The 25045-nt window shown below is 38.4% G+C and overlaps 1 protein-coding gene across 4 annotated transcripts; it reads left to right on the plus strand.

Annotated features, from left to right (window-relative positions):
- LOC306874146 (lysine-specific demethylase 2A-like) lies at positions 1-24552 on the plus strand (the record flags this gene model as incomplete). Of its 4 annotated transcripts, none has more annotated exons than XM_079423954.1 (22): positions 1-274; positions 4584-4722; positions 4812-4890; positions 5022-5068; positions 5164-5342; positions 5796-5902; positions 6111-6204; positions 7842-7995; positions 8186-8301; positions 9403-9529; positions 9626-9855; positions 10072-10149; positions 10723-10974; positions 11074-11190; positions 12186-12272; positions 12539-12691; positions 12985-13011; positions 15870-16984; positions 18204-18367; positions 19269-19415; positions 19503-19718; positions 22760-24552. In XM_079423954.1, the coding sequence occupies 22 exons, from the start codon at positions 224-226 to the stop codon at positions 22939-22941; spliced, it is 3861 nt and encodes a 1286-aa protein (XP_079280080.1). In that variant the 3' UTR covers positions 22942-24552. The 4 variants fall into 4 exon arrangements, with proteins under 4 accessions (XP_079280080.1, XP_079280082.1, XP_079280081.1 ...); XM_079423955.1 differs by lacking the exon at positions 1-274 and adding an exon at positions 611-1367; XM_079423957.1 differs by lacking the exon at positions 1-274 and adding an exon at positions 2904-3014.
- Between the last annotated feature and the right edge of the window lie 493 nt (positions 24553-25045).

Below are 25045 nucleotides of genomic sequence, written 5' to 3' on the forward strand. Positions count from 1 at the left end.
GATCGCTTGGGTTAAAACAAAAGTTTTACCATGCGGAGTTACCTGTGGTGGCTTACCGATAGTTCAATGTGTACACTTCTTCCAGACAGTTTACTGGACCCAAAGAAATGTCGAGGATTTAATGAAGACCTCATTTGATGTTCGTTCTTTGCCACAGGGCTAATTCGAAAGAAATGTAGATTTCTTTGACCAGACGACCCAAGCCAGAGCTTTATATGCAGTCATGGAGTGGACATCCGCCGGCGATAGGAACTCAAGCCACGCAAGATCGAAGGTATTTAATATATATATATTAATAATATTGCTCCTAACTATTTCTTGCGGAAATTTTGCTTAAAGTGAGTGAGTGTGTTGATATTTAATATTTGATTGGTTGGCAACGCGACACTTTCAGCACATAAAAAACAATCTTTGTGTAGTTGTATTGATCGGCGTGCAGCTCCAGCCAATGAGAGCCTGACTCCTCCGGTCACGTGTACTATTATTGGTCTCTTAGCCCCGCCTCCCATTCATGTGACAGCGACTTTAACCAATGAAAGCAAAGGCGATGGCTTCGCATGTGTTTATGATTGGGTGCTGAACCAGTAATGGGCGGGGCTTACGTCGCGGTGTTTTTGTGACGATGTGAAAATGGCGGCGAATGATCTACTACATTAACTTTGTCCTGAATTCACTCAGTGGAGCTGTCTAAATAATGCTTACTTTCACTTCGAATAGAAAAGTTACTAGACGAGTCTAGTCGGAGTGCACATTTTAATAGTAAAAAATCCACGAGGACTGTTTTAACCGCTGGATTTTCCCCACTGTGAGCCCGAGTTGAAGTCTTATGGTTTTATTTGAAACTTGAACCAGGATTAGCGTATGTTACTCGATAAATATACGCTCCTCATGTCTCGCCTCACTCTTCATGGTTGACTGAAATATTAGACGCTGTACATATAAGCCGTATGTATCAGCAAGACCCCATATCGCTTTGTAATTTTAATATTTTTACGACCGTGTTTGTGGGCTGGTGCTCGTTCACTATCCTCAGCAGCGCTTAGCTTGATGACCTAACGCTAGCTATCATGGTTGTTTCAATAACCTGCTGTTTTTTCATTCTTGCGTAAGATTATAATATAATAGTTTTGTAATATTAAAGAGCACGCTGAAATCGTTAAACCCGCTTCTGTGTGAACGAACCTTAGTTCTTAACTCTCTGAAAACAGTGATTTTTATACAGCAAGTTTCGAATTAATTTCACTGTAATAAAGTGAGCGTCAAACGCCGTCGCGCGGTTATTTCTAACGCGATAAACTGACAGAAGCGCGTTTCTTGGCTCGCCGCTGACGATGGACGACCCCAAGCCGCGTTACAGCAAGAGACTGGTGAGTGCAGCACAGTGGACAGTTGGAAAATAAAATGCTTTGATTTGGAGGGTACATTGTGTTTATATATATATATATATATACTGCATTTTACAGAAGCTTAAGCTGGTGAAATGTGCTGTCATTTGAGTGGGAAAATGACCTCAATTTATTAAGCGTTTTATTTACTCTGTATCGATTTAACGAGGTTTAACATTTTCAACAGATGTCAATGTCAGTTAAAAACTATGGCAAGTCTGGCACTCTCGTGGAGAGGTTGGATATAGTATATTGATGTTTTTTTTTTTTTTTTTGGCTGACCACGTGACCAGCAACTGCCAGAAACCACTGACAATTTTCTGTTCAAGAAACATTTCCCTTGTCACATCAAAAAAATCTGTAAAATAATTCTGTAATTTCACAAAAGATGGTGCGAAAAAAGATTGACTGGTTGGCGCGAATATCTATGGCTTAAAAATGTTCTTATATAATATATATTTTTTTTTTTACCTGTGATTTAAAAGTCGTATTTCCTTGATCCAAACTGATAGGTTACTTTCGCTCTATTATTATTCATATATTTTTGTATTAACCTCAAGAATACCTCAGTTGAAAGCATGTTCAACACCACACGTGAGACTGTCAAAAAGCTACCAATATCATAATGTTAAATTCATATTTAGTTATACATATTTATATAATATGTAACTATATTATTCAAACCAACACACATGACAGTCTGATCAAGTTGCATTTTAAAACACTCTTATTTGAATTCTTAAATCCACAAAATATTGTTAATGGTCAACTTAATGTTTAAAAAATGCTAAATGTTAGTTGCTGACACTGTGACTTGTGCATGCAGAACAATTATTAATGTGTGATTGTTTTAACACTGTTGTTTCTGTTGTTTAAAACTGCTTTTAGCGAATTAGTAGCAGGTAGTTAAAATAACTAGGGCTGGAAAACGATTAATTGCATTCTCAATAAAATTGTTTATATACTATATATGTGTGTTTGCTGTGTATAGTTATATATTTACATAGAAGATATTTATTAGTATGTAATACAAATTATATACAAGTATAAATATGCTTTTTAAAATATATACATATATGGGTGTGTATTTATATATACGTAATAAATATACACAGTACACACACAGTATGTAAACAAACATATATTTTGAATGCAATTAATTGCGATTAATCGTTTTTCAGCCCTAAAAATATCTATCAGCTTTTTGCTCTATATAGATTAGAATTTATCATCTATGATGTTAGGGTGGTTTGAAATCATAATGTTGGCTGGATTGTAACGTTTGTCTTCTGAAGAACAGGACAGTGATTGAAAGTAAGGAGGATTGGATGGATTGTTGTGTGCAGACTGTTTTTGTAGAGGCTGGGGAGGTTGAGGATGAATGATTAGATTGGTTTAGCAGACCATGTGATCAGACATGCGGAAACGGGGAGAGGAGTGGGAGGGGGCACTGCAGAGGCGAAAGGATGACAGAGGAGAACAGACAGCAGATTTTCTCATTTTGAAAGAAATGCGGGGATGGAGAACGGGCAGGAGATCCTTACGCTTGTCGATGGGGGGATGTTGTTGATGAGACGCAGAGGCAGGAAGAGGAAAAACCAGCAGAGGGATGAAGATGTGACACTGAAGGTGCGAGGTGTGTAGTGTCTCATTGCCCTCCACAAGGGCTTCCTCGTAGCGCACTGCAGTCTAGGGCCTCGCTTAGAGAGATGGTGATCAAACGCTAGGGAATAACGAGTGCATGGAAGGTTTTCTATCTGCCATCAGTTGCATTGTCCTTCATTTTTTTTCTTTTTATACTCCATCCTAATTCATCCCCCTCCTGTGTTCCCATATTGTGCTTCGTTATTGGTGTCAAATGGGGTCATGTTGCAGTACAGGTTGTACTGTTTCACCATTTGCTGCTTTTGTCAATGGGAGATCTGACAGTTGTGAACAGAAGAGATGGAAAGATGCAATGATGCAGTGACGGATGCAGGGATTGCGCACAGGCCCAGAGGAGGTAAAAAAAAAAAAACTGCAGCACCGTTAGCTAGGGATGGGCACAAGCCCCTAAATACTTGGCAATGTCAACACTGATTAATCGTCATGATAAATGTGTCTTCAAAAATATCTCTCCTTAATGTTGTGTTTACAGTTGCGTTTTGGGCGGTTCCTTGCTGTCTGATTGGTTAAGCATAGGAACATGGTGACTTTCAGTTTGTGACAGCAGGACATGTTCTTGCATTCAGAAACAACCAGACAAAGCACAATTGATGTAGTGCAACAGAACACAGGTCCTGAAACACATTTTTAAAACTAGTGCAATTCTCAATTGTTGAATAAAGAGTTATGAGACAAATAATCATCTGTTGTGTTTGGGCTATTGTCTGGTAATGTGAAGGTTTTTAATCTATAGGGCTTTGTTTGCATGCTCATAGAGGTGCACATCAGTTCTCTTTTGAATGGGTTTGTTGCTAATTTTCTATGATACTGCACAGTCATACCCAATTCATTTCATTTTTTTTTCTCCCCCCTCTTTTTTGCTCGATGTATTTGAGAGGGTGTGACGGCAGGGCTTTAGGAAGCGTGTGATTGGCTAGTGGTTCCACATCACCATAGAGACATTGAGGGCAGAGGCAAGGGCGAGCAGAGGAGGGTCTTATTGTTTTGTTGTGTGTGTGTGTGTTACTCGCCTGATCTGTGGTGCATCTCAACATAATTAACATTGCAAACAAGCATTATTTATTTCAGATAGCATTTTATTTTATTTTTTTGTAGCAGAAATTCTATCCACATAATTTGTAAGCTACTGTTTAAAATATTGAGGTCAGCAAGTTTCTAAATGTTCTTAGTTCTTAAATGTTTTGAAGAAATACTTTTATCCAGCAAGGATGCCTTAAATTGATCAAAAGTGACCGTCAAGGCTTTTCATTGTTACAAAACCTTGAATCCTTGTGCATCAGCATGATTTGTGATGTCTTATTAATAGTTGGTGTGTGTGGGCTAGTGCTCATGATGGGCGAGTTATTTAGTGCATGTATGTGTGAGATTGTGAGAGTGTAGGTGTGTGCTCAAATAATCCAACGAGTTGAGGCTGTGGTAGTTATGCAACATTTGTTCAGCATTCAGGAGACGAGGAGGAGTATATGCAGAGAAATAGTGTTGCTCTGGCATCAGTTTTTCATTGTCTCATTCTCTCACTCTCTCGTCTTACAGCGGTCTGGCACGCGGCGGCGTTACCAAGACGATGGCATTTCCGACGACGAAATCGATGGAAAGAGGACTTTCGATCTGGAGGAGAAGCTTCACAGCAACCGCTTCAACTCAGACAGAGTCAAACGCATGGAGGGCAAAGGTGAGAAAGAGATGCAGGTCTTTATGGAACTCTTCAAAGATCTTAATGATGTGTGTAATTTAACACTACCTGTTGTTGTTGTTTTTTAGACCTCACATTTGAGTATATTCAGAGATATGGGCTCCGGGACCCCATTATCTTTGAGAGACCTGATGGACTTGGCATGAAGTAAGAGATTGTCCTTTTTTAATGTAAATTTTCCTCTGTCCTTTATGGTTCCTTCTTTCTTTACACATTTCAGAATGTTTAGAAAGTTTTACATTTAAATTTAATCTTAATTTGCAATATTTTCTCTTTAGAATGCCAGATCCAGACTTCAGTGTAAATGATGTGAAGTTGTTTGTCGGTAAGTGTTTTTGTGGTTGGATATGCTGATGAATTTCATGTTGACTTGCATCAGTGGTGCTTCAGCATCTACTCCCTGCTCGTCTCTGTTTACAGGAAGTCGGCGTATGATTGACGTGATGGATGTGGCTACTCAGAAGGGGACGGAGATGTCAATGGCGCAATGGAGGCGCTACTATGAGACTCCTCCCTCTCAGAGAGAGAAACTTTATAATGTTATCAGCCTTGAATTTAGCCACACTAAACTAGAGAGCCTTGTCAAAAGACCTGCCACGGTAGGTACCTTAACGCTTAAAGGGATAGTTCACCCAAAAATGAAAATTCTGTCATTAATTACTCCCCCTCTTGTCGTTCCAAATCCGTAAGACCTTTGTTCATCTTCGGAACACAAATTAAGATATTTTTGATGAAATCCGAGAGCTTTCTGACCCTCCATAGACAGCAACAGAACTACCATATTCAAGGCCCAGAAAGGTGGTAAGGACATCGTTAAAATAGTCCATGTGACATCAGTGGTTCAACTTTAATTTTATGAAGCTACAAGAATACTTCCGTGTCAGTCAACGAAGGTCTTACGGGTTTGGAACGACATGAGGGGGAGTAATTAATGACAGAACTTTCATTTTTGCATTAACTATCTCTTTAAAACACAGTTTTTAATTATTATTAAAAAATACTAATATTTAGATCTGTCTGTGATGGTCATAATTTTTTCTATGTCATTACAGGTGGACATGATTGACTGGGTGGACAACATGTGGCCACGACACTTAAAAGAAAGACAAAGAGATTCTACAAACTCTATCACTGAGATGCAATACCCCAAAGTGCAGAAGTGAGCATATATTAGATCCTTAAATATAGTTTGCATTTATGAAAGCTTGGTCTTATTTTACATCTTGAAGGCTTTAAAACAAAAAGGTTTTGTTCACTGGGAAAAAAAGTCTGCTGCATTATGTTTATGTCCCATGTCTCACACAGCCCTCTTTGTTCTTGTAAAAAGTAATTTTCTCCTATTTCAAATTTGCCTGTTTTGTTTCCAGGTACTGCCTAATGAGCGTGCAGGGCTGTTACACAGATTTCCACATAGACTTTGGAGGCACATCTGTGTGGTACCACATACTGTGGGGCTGCAAGGTCAGAGAACACTGTATAAATACTGTTCAAAAGTTTGGGGTCAGTAAGAATTGTAAAATATTTTTTACAGAGTGTTTTATGCTTACCAAGGCTGCATTTATTTGATATTTACATTTAGTCATTTAGCAGACACTTTTATCCAAAGTGACTTACAAATGAGGACAATGGAAGCAATCAAAATCAACAAAAGAGCAATGAATGACAAGTCTCAGTTAGCCTAACGCAGTACATGTAGCAAGGGTTTTTTATTATATAATAAATAAAAATAAAACGAATATATAGAATACAAAAAGAATAGAGTAAGCTAGTGTTAGTTTATTTTATTTTTTGCTGTCAAACAAGCAGTTAGTAAATGAATAGAGTGCAAGTCCAAAAGGGGCAAGTTAATTTTTTTAAAGAATAGAATTAGAATAGAAAGTGCTAGTTAGAAAGTCAAATATAGAAGGAAGAGAGGTGTTTTTAGCCTTGAAGAATCAAGAAAAACCAAAAAATGTTTACAACAACATTAATATGCTTACAAATAGTTTCTATCCTACACAATTTACAATCCTTTACAATCCGTATCCTTCACAATACACTATTTGCTGAAAAAAAAAAAAAAAAACTTTTTTTGCACTTTAAAGTTTGAGGTGCATCATTTTTCATGCTAAATAATAAAATTTAGTTTAAAAAACAAAACATTAAACTAAACATTGATAGAATCAATCTTCTGAATACAACATCAGTATGAAGTATCAATACTTTAATATTGATCCATCCGTCACTATGAATCTGTGACTTTACAGTTACAAATAAAAGCCCCCATTAACCAGACATTGAGAATAAATAATATGGGGTACATACGGCCACTTAAACAAATTAATTCATGTAATGTGCTATTGTAAAATTAGACATTTATATTTTATTTATCGATTTATTTTTTATATTTCTTCAAAATATGCGATGGGATGCATGTGACAGTTAGGGGTGCACAAATCAAGCATGTGACAGTTAGGGGTGCATCGATCCGATACTCCGGATCGGTATCGGCTCCGATAATGGCATTTTCTGCCGAATCTGATATCAGTCAGAAGAGACCGATCCAAATCCGATATTGTGCGTAACTATTCTGTTATTGTTAAGCCCCACGAAAGGAACAAAAACATTATAAAGCACCATAAAGTTTTCGTGCACTATATTTCATGTTCAGAAGCTGTTTCATAGTTAAATGTACAGATGAATATTTAAGTCGTTAAATTCAACTTCAAGTAAACTCTTCTCTCCGCTGCGTGTCTGTCATCCTCCATTCAGCATTCAAACTGTGTGTCGCTTTCTGTTACAGTCAAATGGATTTTTTGGTCACATCTCGCGCACATTTTTTTTAAATATAAAATACAGTAATATTGTGAAATATTACAATGTAAAATACTGTTTTCTGTTACTGTTTTCACTTTTGATCAATGTTTTGATTTGAATTTCTAAAAAATGTTTGAACCCCAGTCCTTTGAACAGTAGTATACATACTAAAGTCTTTTAGCGTAGACATGAGCTCACTGATAACACCCCATGAACTGTTGTATTTTGTATAATTAGTTTGCTGTCAAAACACCCCAAAATGGTTTTAGCCTAGATGAGCTTGATTTGGATGTCTGCTACAGGTGTTTTGGTTAATCCCACCCACGCCACAAAACCTGGAGCTTTATGAGAACTGGGTGTTGTCAGGGAAACAAGGCGACATCTTCCTTGGTGATAAGGCCACTGATTGCCAGAGGATTGAGCTCAAGCAGGGCTACACATTCATTATTCCATCAGGTGAGCACATGCGGGGGCACACATTTGTTTACATGAACAGAAACACTTCACTGTTATATATTTTGTGCTTATTTATTTGGAATCTCTTTGTTTTCATGGTTTCAGTTTTGAATGATTAGTTTGAACCTTCTTAAATTACAGGTTTGCTGTGAATTAAACCTAAATAAACCTTGAATTTTTTTAATGTTAGGTTGGATCCATGCGGTGTATACTCCAATAGACACACTTGTGTTTGGTGGGAACTTTCTACATAGTTTCAACATCCCCATGCAACTGCACATCTGCAGCATTGAGGACAGGACACGGGTGAGTCCAGCATTTCACTGCAACCACCATTTTCTTGCATAATGCTGGGTACACATCACAAGATAATCGGGCTGATTTTGGGCCGATTTCTCCCCTTCCGACAATCCTAGCTAATGTCCCGATTATCTTAATGGTTCTCGAGATGATCTTATCAGATTTACTGTGGTGTGAGGTGTGTTAAGAGTGACAGAATCTGCTCGGAAGAACGTCGGAGGCACCCCGATTGCGAATCGTATATATTCAACATGTTGAATATTTACGATCAGAAATCCTGATGTGTGGGGGGAACTGCAGATTATCACGTGAAACAAAACCATATCCAATCAGAAAGCGAGCTGTCAGAAGACTGAAGCATAACAAACACAGTCAAGGCGCAGCACAAAAGAATTTGGACAGCAGAGATGGAGGATCAGCTTGTCAATTTGTGACAACAGCAGGAGTGTTTATACAACGTGTCCTGTAAAACATATTTATTCTCAAGTCTCGAGAGAGATTTTGCGAGGTTTCCCGTGTTCACAGTCAGGACTCTTGGTTGAAAATCTGTTGGTGTGCTATCTTTATAGGAGCAAAATGGTAAAATCTTGGATTTTTTTGTCCATGTTCGTGGTCTCTCACATTTTGAAAATCTTTTAGTGTGTATATAACTCGCATGACCTTATATGGGCTTACTAAATCTCATAAAATCTGCAATAACATGACCTTGTCATCTTTCTCCCTAAATTTAAGAGATTAATTAGGTAGTAAGAAATTGCATTATGCATTAGGAAAAGTTTTTTTTTTTTTTTTTTTTTTTTTTTTTTACCACATTTACCATTTTGCAAACTAAGCACACTTTTCAGTTTTCATCACAATTAAGAGGAAAATATTTACTGCAATCCAATAATCATATGATTGTATTTCTTGTACTGATTTTTGGTTTATCATATAAAAGAAAGAGAACCTTTGACTGATCTGGAGAATTTTCCTTACTGCTTTACAGTAATGAGAATGAGTTTCCTTTCTCACACAGTTATTGGGAATTTGGTAGGAAAAGGTGTATAATTTTCATGAAAATAATAACTGGGAATAAAAAAACCATAATGGTTTCTGGTTGTTCCTCAGGTGCCAACTAAGTTCCGGTATCCATTCTATTATGAGATGTGCTGGTATGTGTTGGAGCGTTATCTGTTCAGCATAACCAATACCTCCCACCTCATCCCTGAGTTCCAGAAATACTCTCTGGGAATTGGTCAGTACATAAACACATTCACATCCCAACAGATTTGATTGTATAGAGCACAGATAAGCTTAACTCTACTTCTCTCTTTTTGAATCTAATACACAGGCTTGAAGCAGGAAGGCTCAGGCTGTGAGTTACTAAATGGACACGTTAAAGAGGAAAGTGACAGTGATGCTCCCTCTCCACCTAATGCACCAGGGGTAAAGCTTCATTTGACTCTTTTGGAGCTGGAGGGGCTGCGGCACCTGGTGGGGAAGCTGGAGTCGTTGCCCTCACATAAGAAGTGTGTGCCTTCAGGAATACACAACGCTGCTGCCCTGCTACATGACATACGGGTCAGAACTCATTGTGCTTTACACTTCTGGTTATTTTGATGTACTTGCTGGTGTGGTATTTGTGAATATAATTTTTTTATTTATTTTTTTCTGATAAAATGTCACTTGAGATGCAGGATGTCAGTGGTTAATTTTAGGTTTTGTTGCTTAAGAATCTAGTTGGCACAGTGGTTTTGAAATTTTAATGAAAGTGTTTTTGTTTTCTCTATCTTTTAGGCATTATTGAAAGAACATGCCAATGACATCCCTAAACTCTCTTACACTGGAAAACCTATTGTCAGATGGCCAAAGAGGGTAAGATCACAGTATTAGTTTCTTTTAAATGGTTAATTTTTTATTCTCTTTCCAGGAAAAAGCGTTAAGTGAATCGTGTAATAACTAACATATTAGTTTCTTTTCATTCAGTTTTTGTAATTTGTAGTTTTTGTGGTCAGTGTTTGTAATTTCATGCCATACCATGGAATAATGAATTGGATTCAAATGAGTTATTTGTAACTTATTTTTATTTGTAAATAATAATATGGTATTATCTGTTTTTAAAATGTTTTATCCTGATTTTAAGCTTGTCAGGACAATTATTTAGTTCTAGCATACATTAAATGAATGGTGCTATCAAAATATCCCTTTTTTTTTTTTTCTTCCATTTGATTTTATTGTGAACAAAATGTGACTGGAACATTTTCTTTGCTGCGCTGACAATTGTGATTGCTTGCGTTAACCGCTTTCAAAAGGGGACATTATGGATAAAACAAACCATGAAATTTGCATTGAGGAAGATGCATTTTATTCAATTGTATTTGAATATTCTCTCCTAAACCCACCAGACTGCAGCACTTACCTCTGATTTCTCTTTGTCCCTCTCCCAAGCCCCCCTGGTACCAGCCCCCTCCTCCCCCTCCACCTGTTATTCGTCCCAAGCTGGCAACCACTCCCATTACTCCTCGGCCAGTGAAACCAGCCTCTAATATGTCGGTCCTACGACGGCGCCGGGTGCGCTGTAAACGCTGCGAGGCATGTCTGCGCACAGAATGTGGTGACTGCAACTTCTGCAGGGACATGAAGAAATTCGGTGGTCCTGGTAAACTCAAACAGACCTGTGTGCTGCGCCAGTGTCTCGCTGTGAGTGTCTTCACATTGTGCATTTTACTTACAATGTAGCCTTCCTTTGTTTGCATATATTGATTAATATCGCTTTGACTTTCTGTGTTCTCTCAATAGCCTGGCCTGCCACTCTCTGCTGTATGTGAGATCTGTGGGGAAGGCAACCAGGACACTGGTGAAGAGCTCATGGAGTGCTCCAACTGTGCTCAGATTACACATCCTAGCTGTTTGAAGGTACAAGCATTATTACTACAGACAGCAATTCAATAGACGTCTCAAAATGCTTTATTCAGATTCATTCATCTTTTGTACATTTCATCAGTAAACCATTTTCAACACAGCAGAGCGTAACAATTGGTTTTCGGAAGTTAAAATCTTATTCATGTTCTCCATACAGAAATGCATTAGTATAGCAAGACTCCTTAGTAGTGTATAAACACTTCAGGGACAGACCTGCCTGAGCTTTTGAAGAGATTTGACCTGTTTAAATGCCAAATTTCTAATTATGAACATCACTTCTCACAGTCTTAAAGACAGATCCACCAATCAGAGCCGTTGATGTTACCTTGGATACATCTTGGATACTTAAATATTTTAAAATGTGATTTATTTCTTTAATGACAGATTAATTTTCAAAAACCATTACTCCAGTCTTCATTTTCACATGATCCTTCAGAAATCATTCTAAAATGCTGATATGGTGCTCAACAAACATTTCTTACAATTGTCTGTTGAAAACAGTTGTGCTGCTTCAATTTAATGGGCAACCATGAGAGTCTGATAAATAGAACGTTCAAAAGAAGAGACTTTATTTGAAATTGACGTTTTTAGTAATATTTACAATTGAATGCGTCCTTGCTGAATAAATGTATTTGTTTCTTAATTATTAATTCATATTTTTTGTGTAATCTTAGTGCACTTAAACTAAAAGATTTATAAGTTTTATTGTCGTTGCTCCTTTCATTGTCATTTGCTATGCTTTGTGGGACAGACAGCTTTATTTGTTCTTATAGATATCAGTACAATGTCAGTGCCGATAGCCTTGTGGTCAGTGCGCTGACATACAGCGCAGCTGCACTCATGGCGACCCGATTTGTCATTAAATTCATAAAATCCCTTAAATTATAACTTAAAAAAAAATATATATGAGTACAATGCCAATCCATAGCGCTTTCTCATAGTTGTAGACTGTCACTGTTGTAATGATCTTATGTCCTCTGTCTGTGTAGACATCTGGTGAGGGAGTGGTAAACAAAGACCTACCGAGCTGCTGGGAGTGTCCTAAATGTATTATGGGCAAAGACACAGATTCCGAGGTAAAACATGTTTTTTACAAGCAAAAACATTCACCCACACACCCACAGTTTTAAAGATTGTTTCTCACCCTCTTGTTTGAACACACATTCAGGCCTTTGAAACAAAGGAAGCTTTGAGTGTTTGTTCTAATGCTGCTAGCTTTTGCAGGCCTGCATACATACACATTCATTCACACCATGTAGAAAGATGCATGCCAAGAGCTTACTGTGATGTACACACTCAGATCTGGATGTGTAACAGTAACGCTTGTTTTCCTGTGTGCCAGTCGTCAGGCAGCGGTGATGACATCACGGCACAGGATGGGTCAGGGGGGCTCGGGGGCAGGGCATGGCACGGGGTCGGGCGGCCCCCCTCTTCTCTCTCACACGGGTTGCTCCAGAAACGGGCCGCAGCCCCTGAGCAGCGGCTCAGGAAGCGGGTGAGAGGCTCCGCCTTCCTCACACCACTGCTGCCGCATGCACAGCCGCTCCGCTCTGCCGTCATGTATTCTCTGCTCTGCTCTCTCTACCTTTTGCAGTAACCCCCTACTCATCTTTTTTCCATGTGTGTCTTCTCTCGCTTTCTCTCATTGTGCCCCACTGCTTTGACTGACTGGGGGTTTCAGAATCAGCTTTGTGTTTGCAGCTTGTGTTTCCATTCAGTGATCCTGATGTGTTCATCACTGTTTATTGAAGTTCATAATTAACCACAGCATGTTATTCTGTTTTGCAGCTAAAATTGGAAGGTGGTAAAACACATGTACGTATCTTTTCTTTTTTTTTTGGAAGATTGTGTTTATTAGTGCTTGAATGATTTTCTTAATTTGTAATGAAAAAAACTAAATTTATAATCATTTTGTTCTGACTAGTTTGTGACAGCAAGTGGATACATTTCCACAGGAGACTTTTGTTGTGATAAATTTAGTTAAAAAAAAAAAAGTGTTGACTTGTTTAGCAAAGTTTTAGGCCGTTTGTGAATGTTTTTTTTTTTTATTATTCTTTATCATAATATTTTGTTGGAAACGGGTGCCTTTAGCTGCCTTTTCATTGTCTTTGACATTAAAAATTTGTTGCATTTAACCCCCCTAGTGGCTGTCACACAGATCTTGTCATATTGATCAGGGATAAGGTCTGTTGATTCACCATGGTAAAATGAATGAATACTGAATGTTTGACTATATCCACACAAATTAAATAACCACCAACACTTCTGAAGGGAAAAAGTTTGTAGTTATAGTTTTGATTAGGTTCAAGTTTCTTATAATAATATAACAAATAGAATATAATAGATAAAGTATCAAGACATGTGAATAAACAAGTAAAATAGAAAATGAATGTAGAATATAATAGAATGCATCCTGTTGGGCATATGATCTAGCTGCAAAAGTTCAGATATATTTCAACACAACCAAAGCTCAAAACGGATATGAAAATTTGCATATGCATATAATCAGAGCTTCACTCAGCTCTCATATTTCTTTCCATTGGAAATATTTATTATTGTTCTGTCATTTGTCCATTTTTATCCACATCGGATAAAAAATAAATAAATAAAAACTAAATAAATTATTTAGTTACGTTTCTGGCATGTCTGCCAGCTGAGAAAAACCAAAAAGAAAACATGCAACCAGTTTGTTTTGGGCTGTTTGAGTTTTTCAGTCAGCAGCCAGTTTCTACGTAGATAGCTAGCTATTTAAATAAGACCACCTCTGAGCCATATACGGAGTCCAAGTTGGCACTTCAGGTGTCTTGTGTTGACACAGCCCACCGAAGAGAGGGGTGCGGTGAGCAGTAGCTCATTATCATTTAAAGAGACATGCACCAAAATGGGTTGCTGTTTTTAACTAGGTAAAAAGAGTGTTGTTTTACACGACTATTGATGAATTTTAAGCAAAGTGTGTTACAGACATTTCATGAAGACCCTAAATAATCATACCAACTTATGGAAAATGTGCATCCGATGTTCCCTTTAGAGATAGTGAAGAGGTGGGTAGGGGTGGGCGTTATACCGGTATTAACGTGACTACCGGTATTATGTTGTGCCATGATATGGATTTTGCTATACCGTGGATACAGTTACATATTCATGGACTTCATTGGATGGACAGACAAAGATTTTTTTCCCTGCGGTCGTTACTGCATCATCAGAGAGAGAGACTCCCCGCTTGATCGGACAAATCAGAACCGGATAGTTTTTGCTCCAAACACACGATCGGCTTTTCGGAACTGCACACAAACTGGATTACAATAATTTCCCAAAATGTAATTTGTATGGTAATATTATTAAGTCTGTAAATGGCCGTTAACACAGGACAGAGACTAGTGATGCGCGGGTCCTCTCATAACCCGCGGACCCCGAGGGTAACCCATGGGTCGGGTTGGGGCGGGTCATTAAAATTGAAAAAAAAAAAAGAAATCCATGTACAATGCCCTATAGCCTATATTAAATATTTGGGAATATCTATTTTCATATTTTCTTTGATCAGGTGAAATGATTCTCTTTATCCCAGGCACAAGCGCATCAAGCGAGCGCACATTCAGCTCTGCTGGCCAGGTGCTGGAGTCTAGGCGAAATAGATTAAACCAGGGTACAGTGGATGCCATTCTTTTTCGTAAAAACACTAAATGAACATTTCCGTGTGTTAAAACAAAAGTTCAGTGGTTATGTAGCGTAGGCTGTAAACTGTAGGCCTATACAAATCTGAAATAAACAATTGTTTAGCCTATTAGATGAATATAAACGCTTTGTAAATGTTGAAAATGTTTATCAGCTTATTAATATGACCTGATTTATGGTTCATATTCATAATCGTATGTTGTTGCAGTTTACAGGGCGACGTTTCCAAGCACTTTAAAGCTGAAATAAAGGCTGTTTTCATTTACATTACAATGCCTAGTATGTCTATTTAATGGTCGCGGGGGTGGTGCGGGTTGTAAAAATAGATACAGTGGTGCAGGGCGGGCCAAATAATTTCATAAAAGCGGGACCTGTGGGTTGGAAAAAAACCCGACCCTCACTAACAGAGATGCAGAACACGGACACAACTCTAGAGGGAAAATACTGTAGCAGGCAGCGCAAGATCACTGTTCACAATGCTCGAAATATAGGAAGGTTAATATAAATAATGAATTGGGGGCAGGGGGTTAATATGAACGAGTATCTGAAGGGAACTCTCTTCAGAAAACTTTAGATGCCATTTTTTTCTCTTACCCCACGTGTTCATAAGCGGTGCAGAGCAGCTTTATTTACTGCGGTAACCAAAGGAACGCTAAATTGAGGCCATAAGCGCCATCTGCTGTCATTGAGTGAATTTGCATGTTCTTTCAGTCCATTTGCTGTTTTTCACACATCTAAAGTCAGACCATTCTATTTTTGCCTTAGATCTTGAAATCATGTTTTTTTTCTAGTTCTATAAGGTTAAAATACATTTTGACTGTAATTTAACTAAGGTCTACTAGAATGTGATTCCAATTTTTTTTCCTCATACTACGATATAATATCGATATCGTCTGGACAGTGGAAAATATAGTGATATGAATTGTAGCTCATATCGCCCACCCCTAGAGGTGGGTTTAGTGTGCCTTTTTATCTTATTTTTTTTCTCTCTTCTCTTACAGAAACGCAAGTCTTCATCTCTTGATCCTCGCGTGGCTAAGATCTATCGGCGTCATGGGATGGAGCAGGATGATGATTCGGACAGCGATGACAGTGGCAAGATGTCATCCGTCCGAGGCGGGGTCACTTCGTCCCGCCGAGGTTATGGAGCTGGTAGGCGAGGTGTTTGGAGAGGCTCCTCGCATCGAGGGAGTCGAGGGGGAGGCAGCTTGGTGACAGGTTCGCTGAAAATGAGGCGGGGACTTGGGGTGAGAGGGGGTCGGGTGAGGTTAAGAGGAGGATCCCACATGAGGCGACGCCGCTATGAAACTGAAGATGAGGATGATGATGATGATGATGACGACGACGATGATGATGATGATGAGGATGACAGTGATGAAGAAAGACATGTTGGCCGGTCAGATAAAGAGCATCGTTCAAGGAGACGAAGGCGGAGAGGTGACGACTACGATGATGACGAGGACGATGATGATGAGGAAGACAGTGAGGAACAGGACTTTGAAGGAGAGGACGATGAGATGGAAGATTTGCATGATGGAGAAGATGAAGATGATGAGGATGGAGAGAACCAATCAGACTCTGATCCCGACCCACCCGTCTTACTCGTCTCAGACTTGAATGATGACCTGCTGAACGATTCCTACCTGACTGTGACCCTCCAGCGTCCTCCAAAGGCCAAACGGGACCCAGGCTCCATTGTCCCCAAACTGGAGGCAGCTATGTCTCCCCGAACACCTAGTGGTCCTGGCTTCATCCAGCGCAAAACGCTACCCAGGACCCGTCTCAGGAACAGCACCTCGACGCCAGCCGGAAATGGCCTCTCTCAGTCCAAAATTATCCACACATCCGGCCGCCACATGAGGCGGAGCTCCAACCTGGACGGTCTAGAGAGAGACACAGCGTCACCGTCCTCGATGTCTTCTCGTTCCTCTGTTTCTCCACCACCTCCTCCTCCAGCCATCACCACTTCTCCTCCTTCCCTCCTCTCTCATCCCTCATTTCGTGACGTAGGAAATGAGTGTGGCTGTGAAAAGGACATTTGGATGTCTGTGTTCCGTTACTTGGGTCGGACGGATTTGGCTGTGTGTATGAGAGTCTGCAAGGCTTGGTACAAGTGGTAAGTGTAGTAGTTGCAGTTAAAGCCTCAACAGATCCTTTTTTAACAAGCTAGAATGTTTCCTTTAATTTCCTGTTTGTTTTTATCAGACAAGAGGCCTTTTCTCACTAGAGAGAAATGATTAAGCGAAAGAACTTGAATTGCGATTGTTTAATACTATAATAAAATCTGCGATGTAATAATATGCGCTGTGGTTTTCAGAGTGAAGCTTGGCTCTGTTCATTTACACGCAAGTAGCTCGTGTTTTCAGTAGGGGTGTGCGATAATAATGACAATTATATCTCAATATTTTCAGAAATTTTGTCAATAACGATAATTAGCTGATATTTTGCTGAGCAAGTTATTGTGCTGGTAATTTGACAGCTTTAGGACTATTGTGGACAGCTGACTCCCAAAGCTTTTCCAAATATACATTTTAGGTTTATATTTAATGTATATGTTAAAATGTAAACCTAAAATTTCCAGTAGGCGGCGGCAAATCACTGCATGAGTGAGTCATTGAGTCATTCATTCAACTGATTCGTTCAAACCGCCGTTTGATTCAGTAACGAAACACCGTTGTGTGTTGCTCAGAGATGCAAAACAGTTCTGCTGTGGCTTTGTTTGGAACGATTTTTGTTGTTTAACAGCAAAAACAAGAACTGTGGTGTATAAAATGCAAGTCACTTATTGATTTGATGAACAGCTCAGTAGTAAATATTATCATATTTGCAATCGTGATGGTATTTGGAGGAAAACGTCACACTTCATGTGGCATTTTCCTCCCCTATCTTGAATTAAAAAAAAAGTACTTTAATAGACTAAATGAGGCGGTGGAAGCGTGAACTGTAAATGTGCTTGCTCCGTAGTCTAACCTATATCATATAGTGTATGCCTGCGCTCTCTGGGTAAGTTTTTGTTTGGTTTTTGCGATTTATATGCAAAAATAATTGCATATTGTTTAAACGACAATTACAATATTATCGTAGACGATATTTATCGCACACCACTATGTTGGGGTCGACAAAAACAGAATAATATGATTAAAAAGACTAATTTGCATGGGTAACTTATTGAAAGGATGAAAGTATTTTTACAGGTTTTATTTTTACAGTAGTACACTATTTTAAAAGGCGTGGTTGTTTTGGTTCATAGTTGTGGTAGTGCATGATCTTGATCATTCTGTTAATTTCCCCCCCCCCCTTCTCTGAGTAATTGTTTTGGTTCTCTCCTGCTGTAGGTGTTGTGATAAGCGCTTATGGACTCAGATAGATTTGAGTCGATGTCGGGCACTCAGTCCTCAGGCTCTGTCAGCCATCATAAAACAACAACCTGTGACACTTGACCTCTCCTGGACACAAGTATCAAAGAAACAGATTGCCTGGCTCATTCATCACCTCCCAAGTACAGTTTACCCAAATCTCAGCTTTTTATAGATCCTTAAGGGCCAGTTTTACTAAACAGGGCAAATTAGCGCGAGAGCACAATTCTAAAACGGCGCTGATGGGAGGGGAAATGTCTGTGTGTGATTTACTAACAATGTGCAAATTGAAGAACACAGACGCAACATGTCATTTACATATCGACCAACGCAATATACTAAGCGCAGTGCAAATTAGGAATAAAGAAGCCACAGTAATTTGAAAAGAACCAGAGGCCAAAAAATGCTAGAAGTTTTGATAGACCTAGTATTGTGTGACTCCTAGTTGAGGGTTCCAAGTCATCTTTTTTCAAACCCGGAAAGTAACTCGTTGTAGTCCCTATGAGCCGTTTTTGTAGGCATTAAACTGCCATAATTTTAAAAGACATTTTGTATTGGACTTTCAACTTCATAACTTTACAGATATTTTTGATGCTCAAACAGCAACATTACACACTAACTAACATTAAAAAAAGTGAAATCGCGATCAACCACCCCTTTAAGACATGTTTTTTTTGGCCATTAAATAATAGCTCAAATGCCAGTAATTTGACGAGCGCAAATATTAGCAAAACGCTTTGCCTGATTCATTTAAATTCTCTCCTCCCATAAATTTTGCGTCTGAAAGGCAAACTCCTACAAATGCATATTCAATAAGGTCAGGTGCAAAAATAACTGGGTCCACGCCTTTTCAGCGCTAATTGATCACTGCGTGTATTAAGTCAAACCTGACAGTACAATTTTAACGCCAAACGATGGTTTGCGCTGGCGCAAGCTTTTAGTAAAACTGGCCCTAACAGTCTTAACTCGCATGAAATTGCTTAAAAATAAAACATGCATCACAGTCAAGACTAAAATACTCTCTCTCTTTTTTTTTCCCCAAAGGTTTGAAAGATCTAACAATGTCAGGTTGCTCGTCATTATGCGTGTTAGCGTTAAGTACACAGAGCTGTCCGGGTTTACGAACCCTTGACCTGAGCTGGGCCGTGAGCGTCAAAGATTCACATATAAAAGACCTCATTGTGCAGCCAGGTAAGAATAATTATTAATGAGACTGTTTGTTAAGTGTGAGCTGAAATTCACTCTCCTCTTTCACCTCTGCTTTCTCTTGTCACACAGGCAGTGAAAGTCGCAGTCGGCTGAGAGGTTTGCTCACTCTGCGCTTGGCTGGTTTGGATGTGAATGACTCCACCCTGAAGATGATCGTCAGACATATGCCTTCACTGCGCCGGTTAGATTTGTCCTACTGCCAGGGGCTCACAGACCAGTCCATCAACCTGCTCACCGCTACCGGCTGCAACACTCGCAACACACTCAGACAGCTCAATCTTTCAGGTACCCTTCATCTTCTGAAAATACCTATGTTCTTCCCACATTGTGTTTAGGCTATCCTTGTGGTGCCCACGACTAGTGCTGCAAATCTTGGTAACACTTTAGTTTAGGGGACAATTTTCAACTTAAAATTAACTTGTTGCTCATATCATACATATTGCTAGCATATTCGCTGTTTATTAGTATTTCTAAAGCACATATTAATGCTTTAATCTGCATGACCATATTTTAGATCCTTTAATCCTACTCCATATCTAAATGTAGCAACGACTTACTATTAATAAGCAGCAAATTAGGAGTTTGAGGCAAAAAATTTATAGTGAGAATTGGTCCCCAAACTAAAGTGTGACCAAAATCTTAATGTCTTAAATTCAGTTCCAGATCAAATTGAAGGTCATAAAATCTTGTGTATTTTAATTTGGTTTCAGTTAAATAAATATGAGTGCTGAAAAGTTGCAATGTAAAAACTTCACTGTTGCAGTTACTGATTACCATGCATTTATGCCAAGCAGTAGCTTATGATCTACTATTGATGAATTGACAATGTTTACTTCACGGTTTTAATATTTTATATATATTGTAAACGGTTGTAAGGGTGTGCATATTTTTGAATTACCAGCTGGAAGTACATAAGCATGTTCGTTTCAAAATAAGAGTCCCTGTGTATTTTGGGCTTGTTTATACTTGAAAGTTAGACATTCTGCATAAAATCTCTTGTTCTCCTGGAAATTATTGGTATTTTGGTTTCATAAACTGTATCTGGCATTTAATTGACTATATGCACGGAGCGCTATTTAGAACTTCCGGATAAAGATAAACCAGACAGTCTCTACCTATATATATATATATATATATATATATATATATATATATATATATAGATAGATAGATAGATAGATAGATAGATAGATAGATAGATAGATAGATAGATAGATAGATAGATAGATAGATAGATAGATAGATAGATAGATAGATAGATATAGATATAGATATATAGATATAGCACATATAAAATGAGCTTCTCACAGGTAGAGACTCTCACAGAAACCTCTCCTGCTTCATTCTCATCAGAAACTGAGAAACAAAATAACTGCAACACCATAAATAATGATAGCGGATTTGTTTTATGTTATTAAAGAACATATAAATTTATATGTTCAGTCTGGTAGCCTAATCCCAGAAAAGTATACTCATGTAACTGTATATTTAATAGCCCCAGCAGGTAATTACCATAATGTGTCAGGGGGAAATAATGCGATATTTGAATTATTTACTAATAAACTAGTGTTTTTATTTGTGCACTCACAATATCAACAAAAACAAACTTCACTTGTCATTTAAAAAAAAAAATAAGGACAGACAACAGCCTATAATGCTTAATTATTTAAATACCTACATGGTTAAATACAAATTAAATTAATTGGTACAGCAATTAAATGGTGCATTCAATATTTTGAAATGTTTAGATTTAATTTTTTAACTACATGTTTAAGTTTTATCCAACACAGACTGCTGTAGTTTTGTTAGTCTGAATTTTAGCTCTATTTTGACATCGGCTCGTCAGATGATTCATCCCGTTGCCACTGCCAATCATAGCTGTGACTCGTGGCATGATTTAACGGATTCGCTCTATTAAATTTAACATTTATTTGTCAACTCTGATACGTGGACGTTTGGTCCTCTTAGACAAACAAAACTTTTCTCCAAATTGTGAATGGATTATGTAGAGAAACTGAGCAAAGAGCGCTCCCTTATGGCACAGTACAGTTGACCGGAAATGACTGAGCTGGCTTATCCAAAACCAGAAAGTAATCGTGCATATAGTCAATTGAACAGAAACCTTTCTAGCTTCTCCCTGTCACAAGAAGAAATTAATAAGAATTTAAGCACAATATAGAGATTTTTGTTTGTTCTATATGGATATATGGTATTAAAGGGTTAGTTCACCCAAAAATATAAATTAGCTTGCATTTTACTCGCCCTCAAAGCGTCCTAGGTGTTTATTACGTTTGAAATATGGATATTTATCTTTCAAAAATGCATGAACTTGCTACAGGGAGGCCTTTATTCACCCCCCGGAGCCATGTGAAGCACATTTTATTACGGATGAGTGCACCTGCTTACCCCCATTGTAAGGCTTGGAGGGGCCAGGACAATTTTTAATATAACTCTGATTGGATTCATCTGAAAGAAGAAAGTCATATACACCTAGGATGCTTTGAGGGAGAGTAAAACGCAGGCTAATTTTCATTTTTGGGTGAACTAACCCTTTAACTTTGTTTGGCTTAAAGAAGTGGTTTACCCAAAAATTTCACTTTGATGACAATTTACTCATCGTCAGGGCATCAGTGATGTAAACGAGTTCTTCATCAGAACAGATTTAGAGAGATAGCATCATTACATCACTTACTCACCAATGGATCCTCTGCAGTGAATGGGTGCCGTCAGAGTGCAAACAGTTGAAAAAACATCACAATAATCCACAAGTAATCCAAGCTATCAGTTAACAGCTTGTGAAGTGAAAATCTGAGTTTGTAATGAATCCATCATGAAGGCATTTTGTTTAAATTATTGCTTCTGGCCCAAATCCATAATAACACTTCTTCCAGAGGAAAAGTCTGTGCCCTTTTGTCCTCTTACATCAAAATCCCCAGACATATTCGCTTAGAACTGTTTTTGCTTGTAAACGATGCATATCTCTCTCCTGATTTAGATGAGATGACTTTTTCACTGCAGAAAGCAGTATTATTGATGGAGGTATTTTAGCTGGAAGCAACAGTTTGAAGTTAAAAACATTTTGATGGATTTGTGTCTTGCAATCACACCTTTTCGCTTCACAAGATGTTAATTGATGGACTGGAGTCATGTGGATTACTTGTGAATTGTAGTTATTTTTATTTAATTTTTTTAAATCAACGTCTTGGACTCTCACTCTGACGGCACCCTTTCACTGCAGAGGATCCACTGGTGAACAAGTGATGTAATGCTGAATTTGATCAGTGTGTTACTCACAGTTGGTTGTTTAACCTTTTCTCTCTCTCTAGGTTGTAATAAGTTGACAGATGCTTGTCTGTCCTATATGAAGCGACTATCGGCTCTGGCTCTGTTGGATCTGCGGGGTTGTAGGAACGTGACTCGACACGGCTGTGAAAACTTCATCTCTGACCTGTCCTACTGCACCGTATTCTGTCTGACCGAGGACAAACTCATTCAGAGAATTTCATAACATGCACACACAAACACACACACACATACATACACACACACAGTCTCCGCACAGCTCTGCTTAGCGAGCTCACGAGTGCTCCATCCCACTCAATGCAGGCTCATCTAGCCTGAATGGGAGGATGAGGCTGAAGAAAATAGATGGAAGAATATGGCCGCTGTTCTAGAAGAAGGGTAAAAACAGGCTGATGGGAGAGGTTATTTTCAGCACTGTCTTCAAGTAAAGTAGAGGATTTTATTCCCACAACCCATGAGACCGATAAAGACATCCAGCATGTGGCTTTTTCTTCTTCTCTGGGCATTCAGCCTAATCCAAAGTGACTTCTTCAGAAGATGCTGCTGATATGCTTGAAGCTGAACTTCGTAATCCAGCCCAGGTGGGATTTGGTCAAGAGATTCGGTCCAGGTGTGGCCACTGACATTGCAGCGAATTGAAGCAAGGAGAAAGAAAATGGCAGACATGGCACGTCCTGATAGTTCTCATCCGCCACAACTTGATCAAAGAATGTAGTGGCAGCACAGGATGAATCTGAATCATAAAGACTTCAGCATACCGATCCAGATCGTTCACTCATGCTTTCTTAGTGACTTTGTCTGAACGCAAATTTTGGTCGTTCGACCTTTCTGAAGGTTCTGCTGCCTGGATGTTTGAAGACATTTAACACACCACACTAAGTTTTTACTCGCTCGTACCAAACAAAAATCAGTCTTTCTTTTGTTTTCTTTCATCTGATGTTTTGTTCTTCTGCTTCTGTCATCTCAAATGGGCGATTCGCCTGCATTCTCCTGTCCTGTCTGAACTTAGAGGGTTGCTCACAGTTAAGGCTCAATTGTTCATTTACCCTTGGAAAGCTATAATTTAAGTGCAACTTGTAGCAACACAATAGCAATTATTTTCTGAGGACTTTTTAAACGTTCATTTTGTTTTTTGGTTTTCATGAAAAAGCAGAAAAATAAAAAGTGGAAAGCAAACAATGTGTTTGACTTCGCTTACACCTATTCGTCATATTGCCTTTTAGCACAGAATTCATGAATATTTGTCATTTTATGAGTGTACACAGACCTAATTTTGTAACCTTTCCATACAGAGATTATCATACATGATAGTGTGCCAGAGTGCAGGGGGGCCCATAAGTCTGAAACCGTGGTGAGAATCTGATATTTTATTCCTGGAAAAGTGTAAAGTGTTTATTTATTAAAGTGTGTGTAAAATACAAATAATTCAATCAATTTTTATTTCTAGTTTACTAATCAAATAAGCAAATTTGTCACATTGACCATGTGACCGACCTCCTTTGTACAAGAGGTCAGATTTTCTTGCCTCAATTTAAAGCATACAAGATTTTGTATTAAATTGAAAAAGAAAAAATGACATTGTGTTGATTCAGTTGTTCAGTAACATTGTTGGATGTGTATACATAATTTTAAATTTTTTGTATATGTATGAAATTAATGATCATAACTAAGATGCACACAAAATCTCTTATGAACGCATTTACTCCATTCTGTTTGAATACAAATAATCTGTTCAATCCATTTTGATCCCAATAATTTATATTTATGCTTCTGACACATGCATTGCATTGAATACACCTATTAAAAATAATCATACAACATCAGTCATTTAATGGTTAATATAGTACCCAATGGCTTGGTTTTAGTTATTTCAGTTTTCTTCCTCCTAAATGCCTCAATAACACCTTTAAGGTAAGAGTGCATTGGTTTTACCTTCCTTATAAAAGTTTGCATTTAGACAAAAAACAAAGCTAAAACTATGTAAAAGGATCGTGAAGAACCATGAAGAATACAAATGTTCAAGTTCTAATTTACAAAAGCCTTTAGTGTCCTGCATTTTTGTAATTCATACGTTATGCTCAGCATTAAGATCTCTGTGTGCTTGGGCCTTTAATCTCCACCCATAGGGGAGTTGGACATCAAGCTCTGTCTATTGGCTCTGTAGCGAGGACCTTTTCTTCAAAACATCTCACTTTGTTTTCCACAGAACCAAGTCATACAGGTTTGGAACAACATGAGGGTGAGTTAATGACAATTTTCATTTCAGGGTGAACAAACCCTCTAATGAATAATCCTTACCTACTAGGGGT

Source organism: Barbus barbus (assembly GCF_936440315.1).
Source record: "Barbus barbus genome assembly, chromosome: 8".
NCBI classification, from domain to species: domain Eukaryota; kingdom Metazoa; phylum Chordata; class Actinopteri; order Cypriniformes; family Cyprinidae; genus Barbus; species Barbus barbus.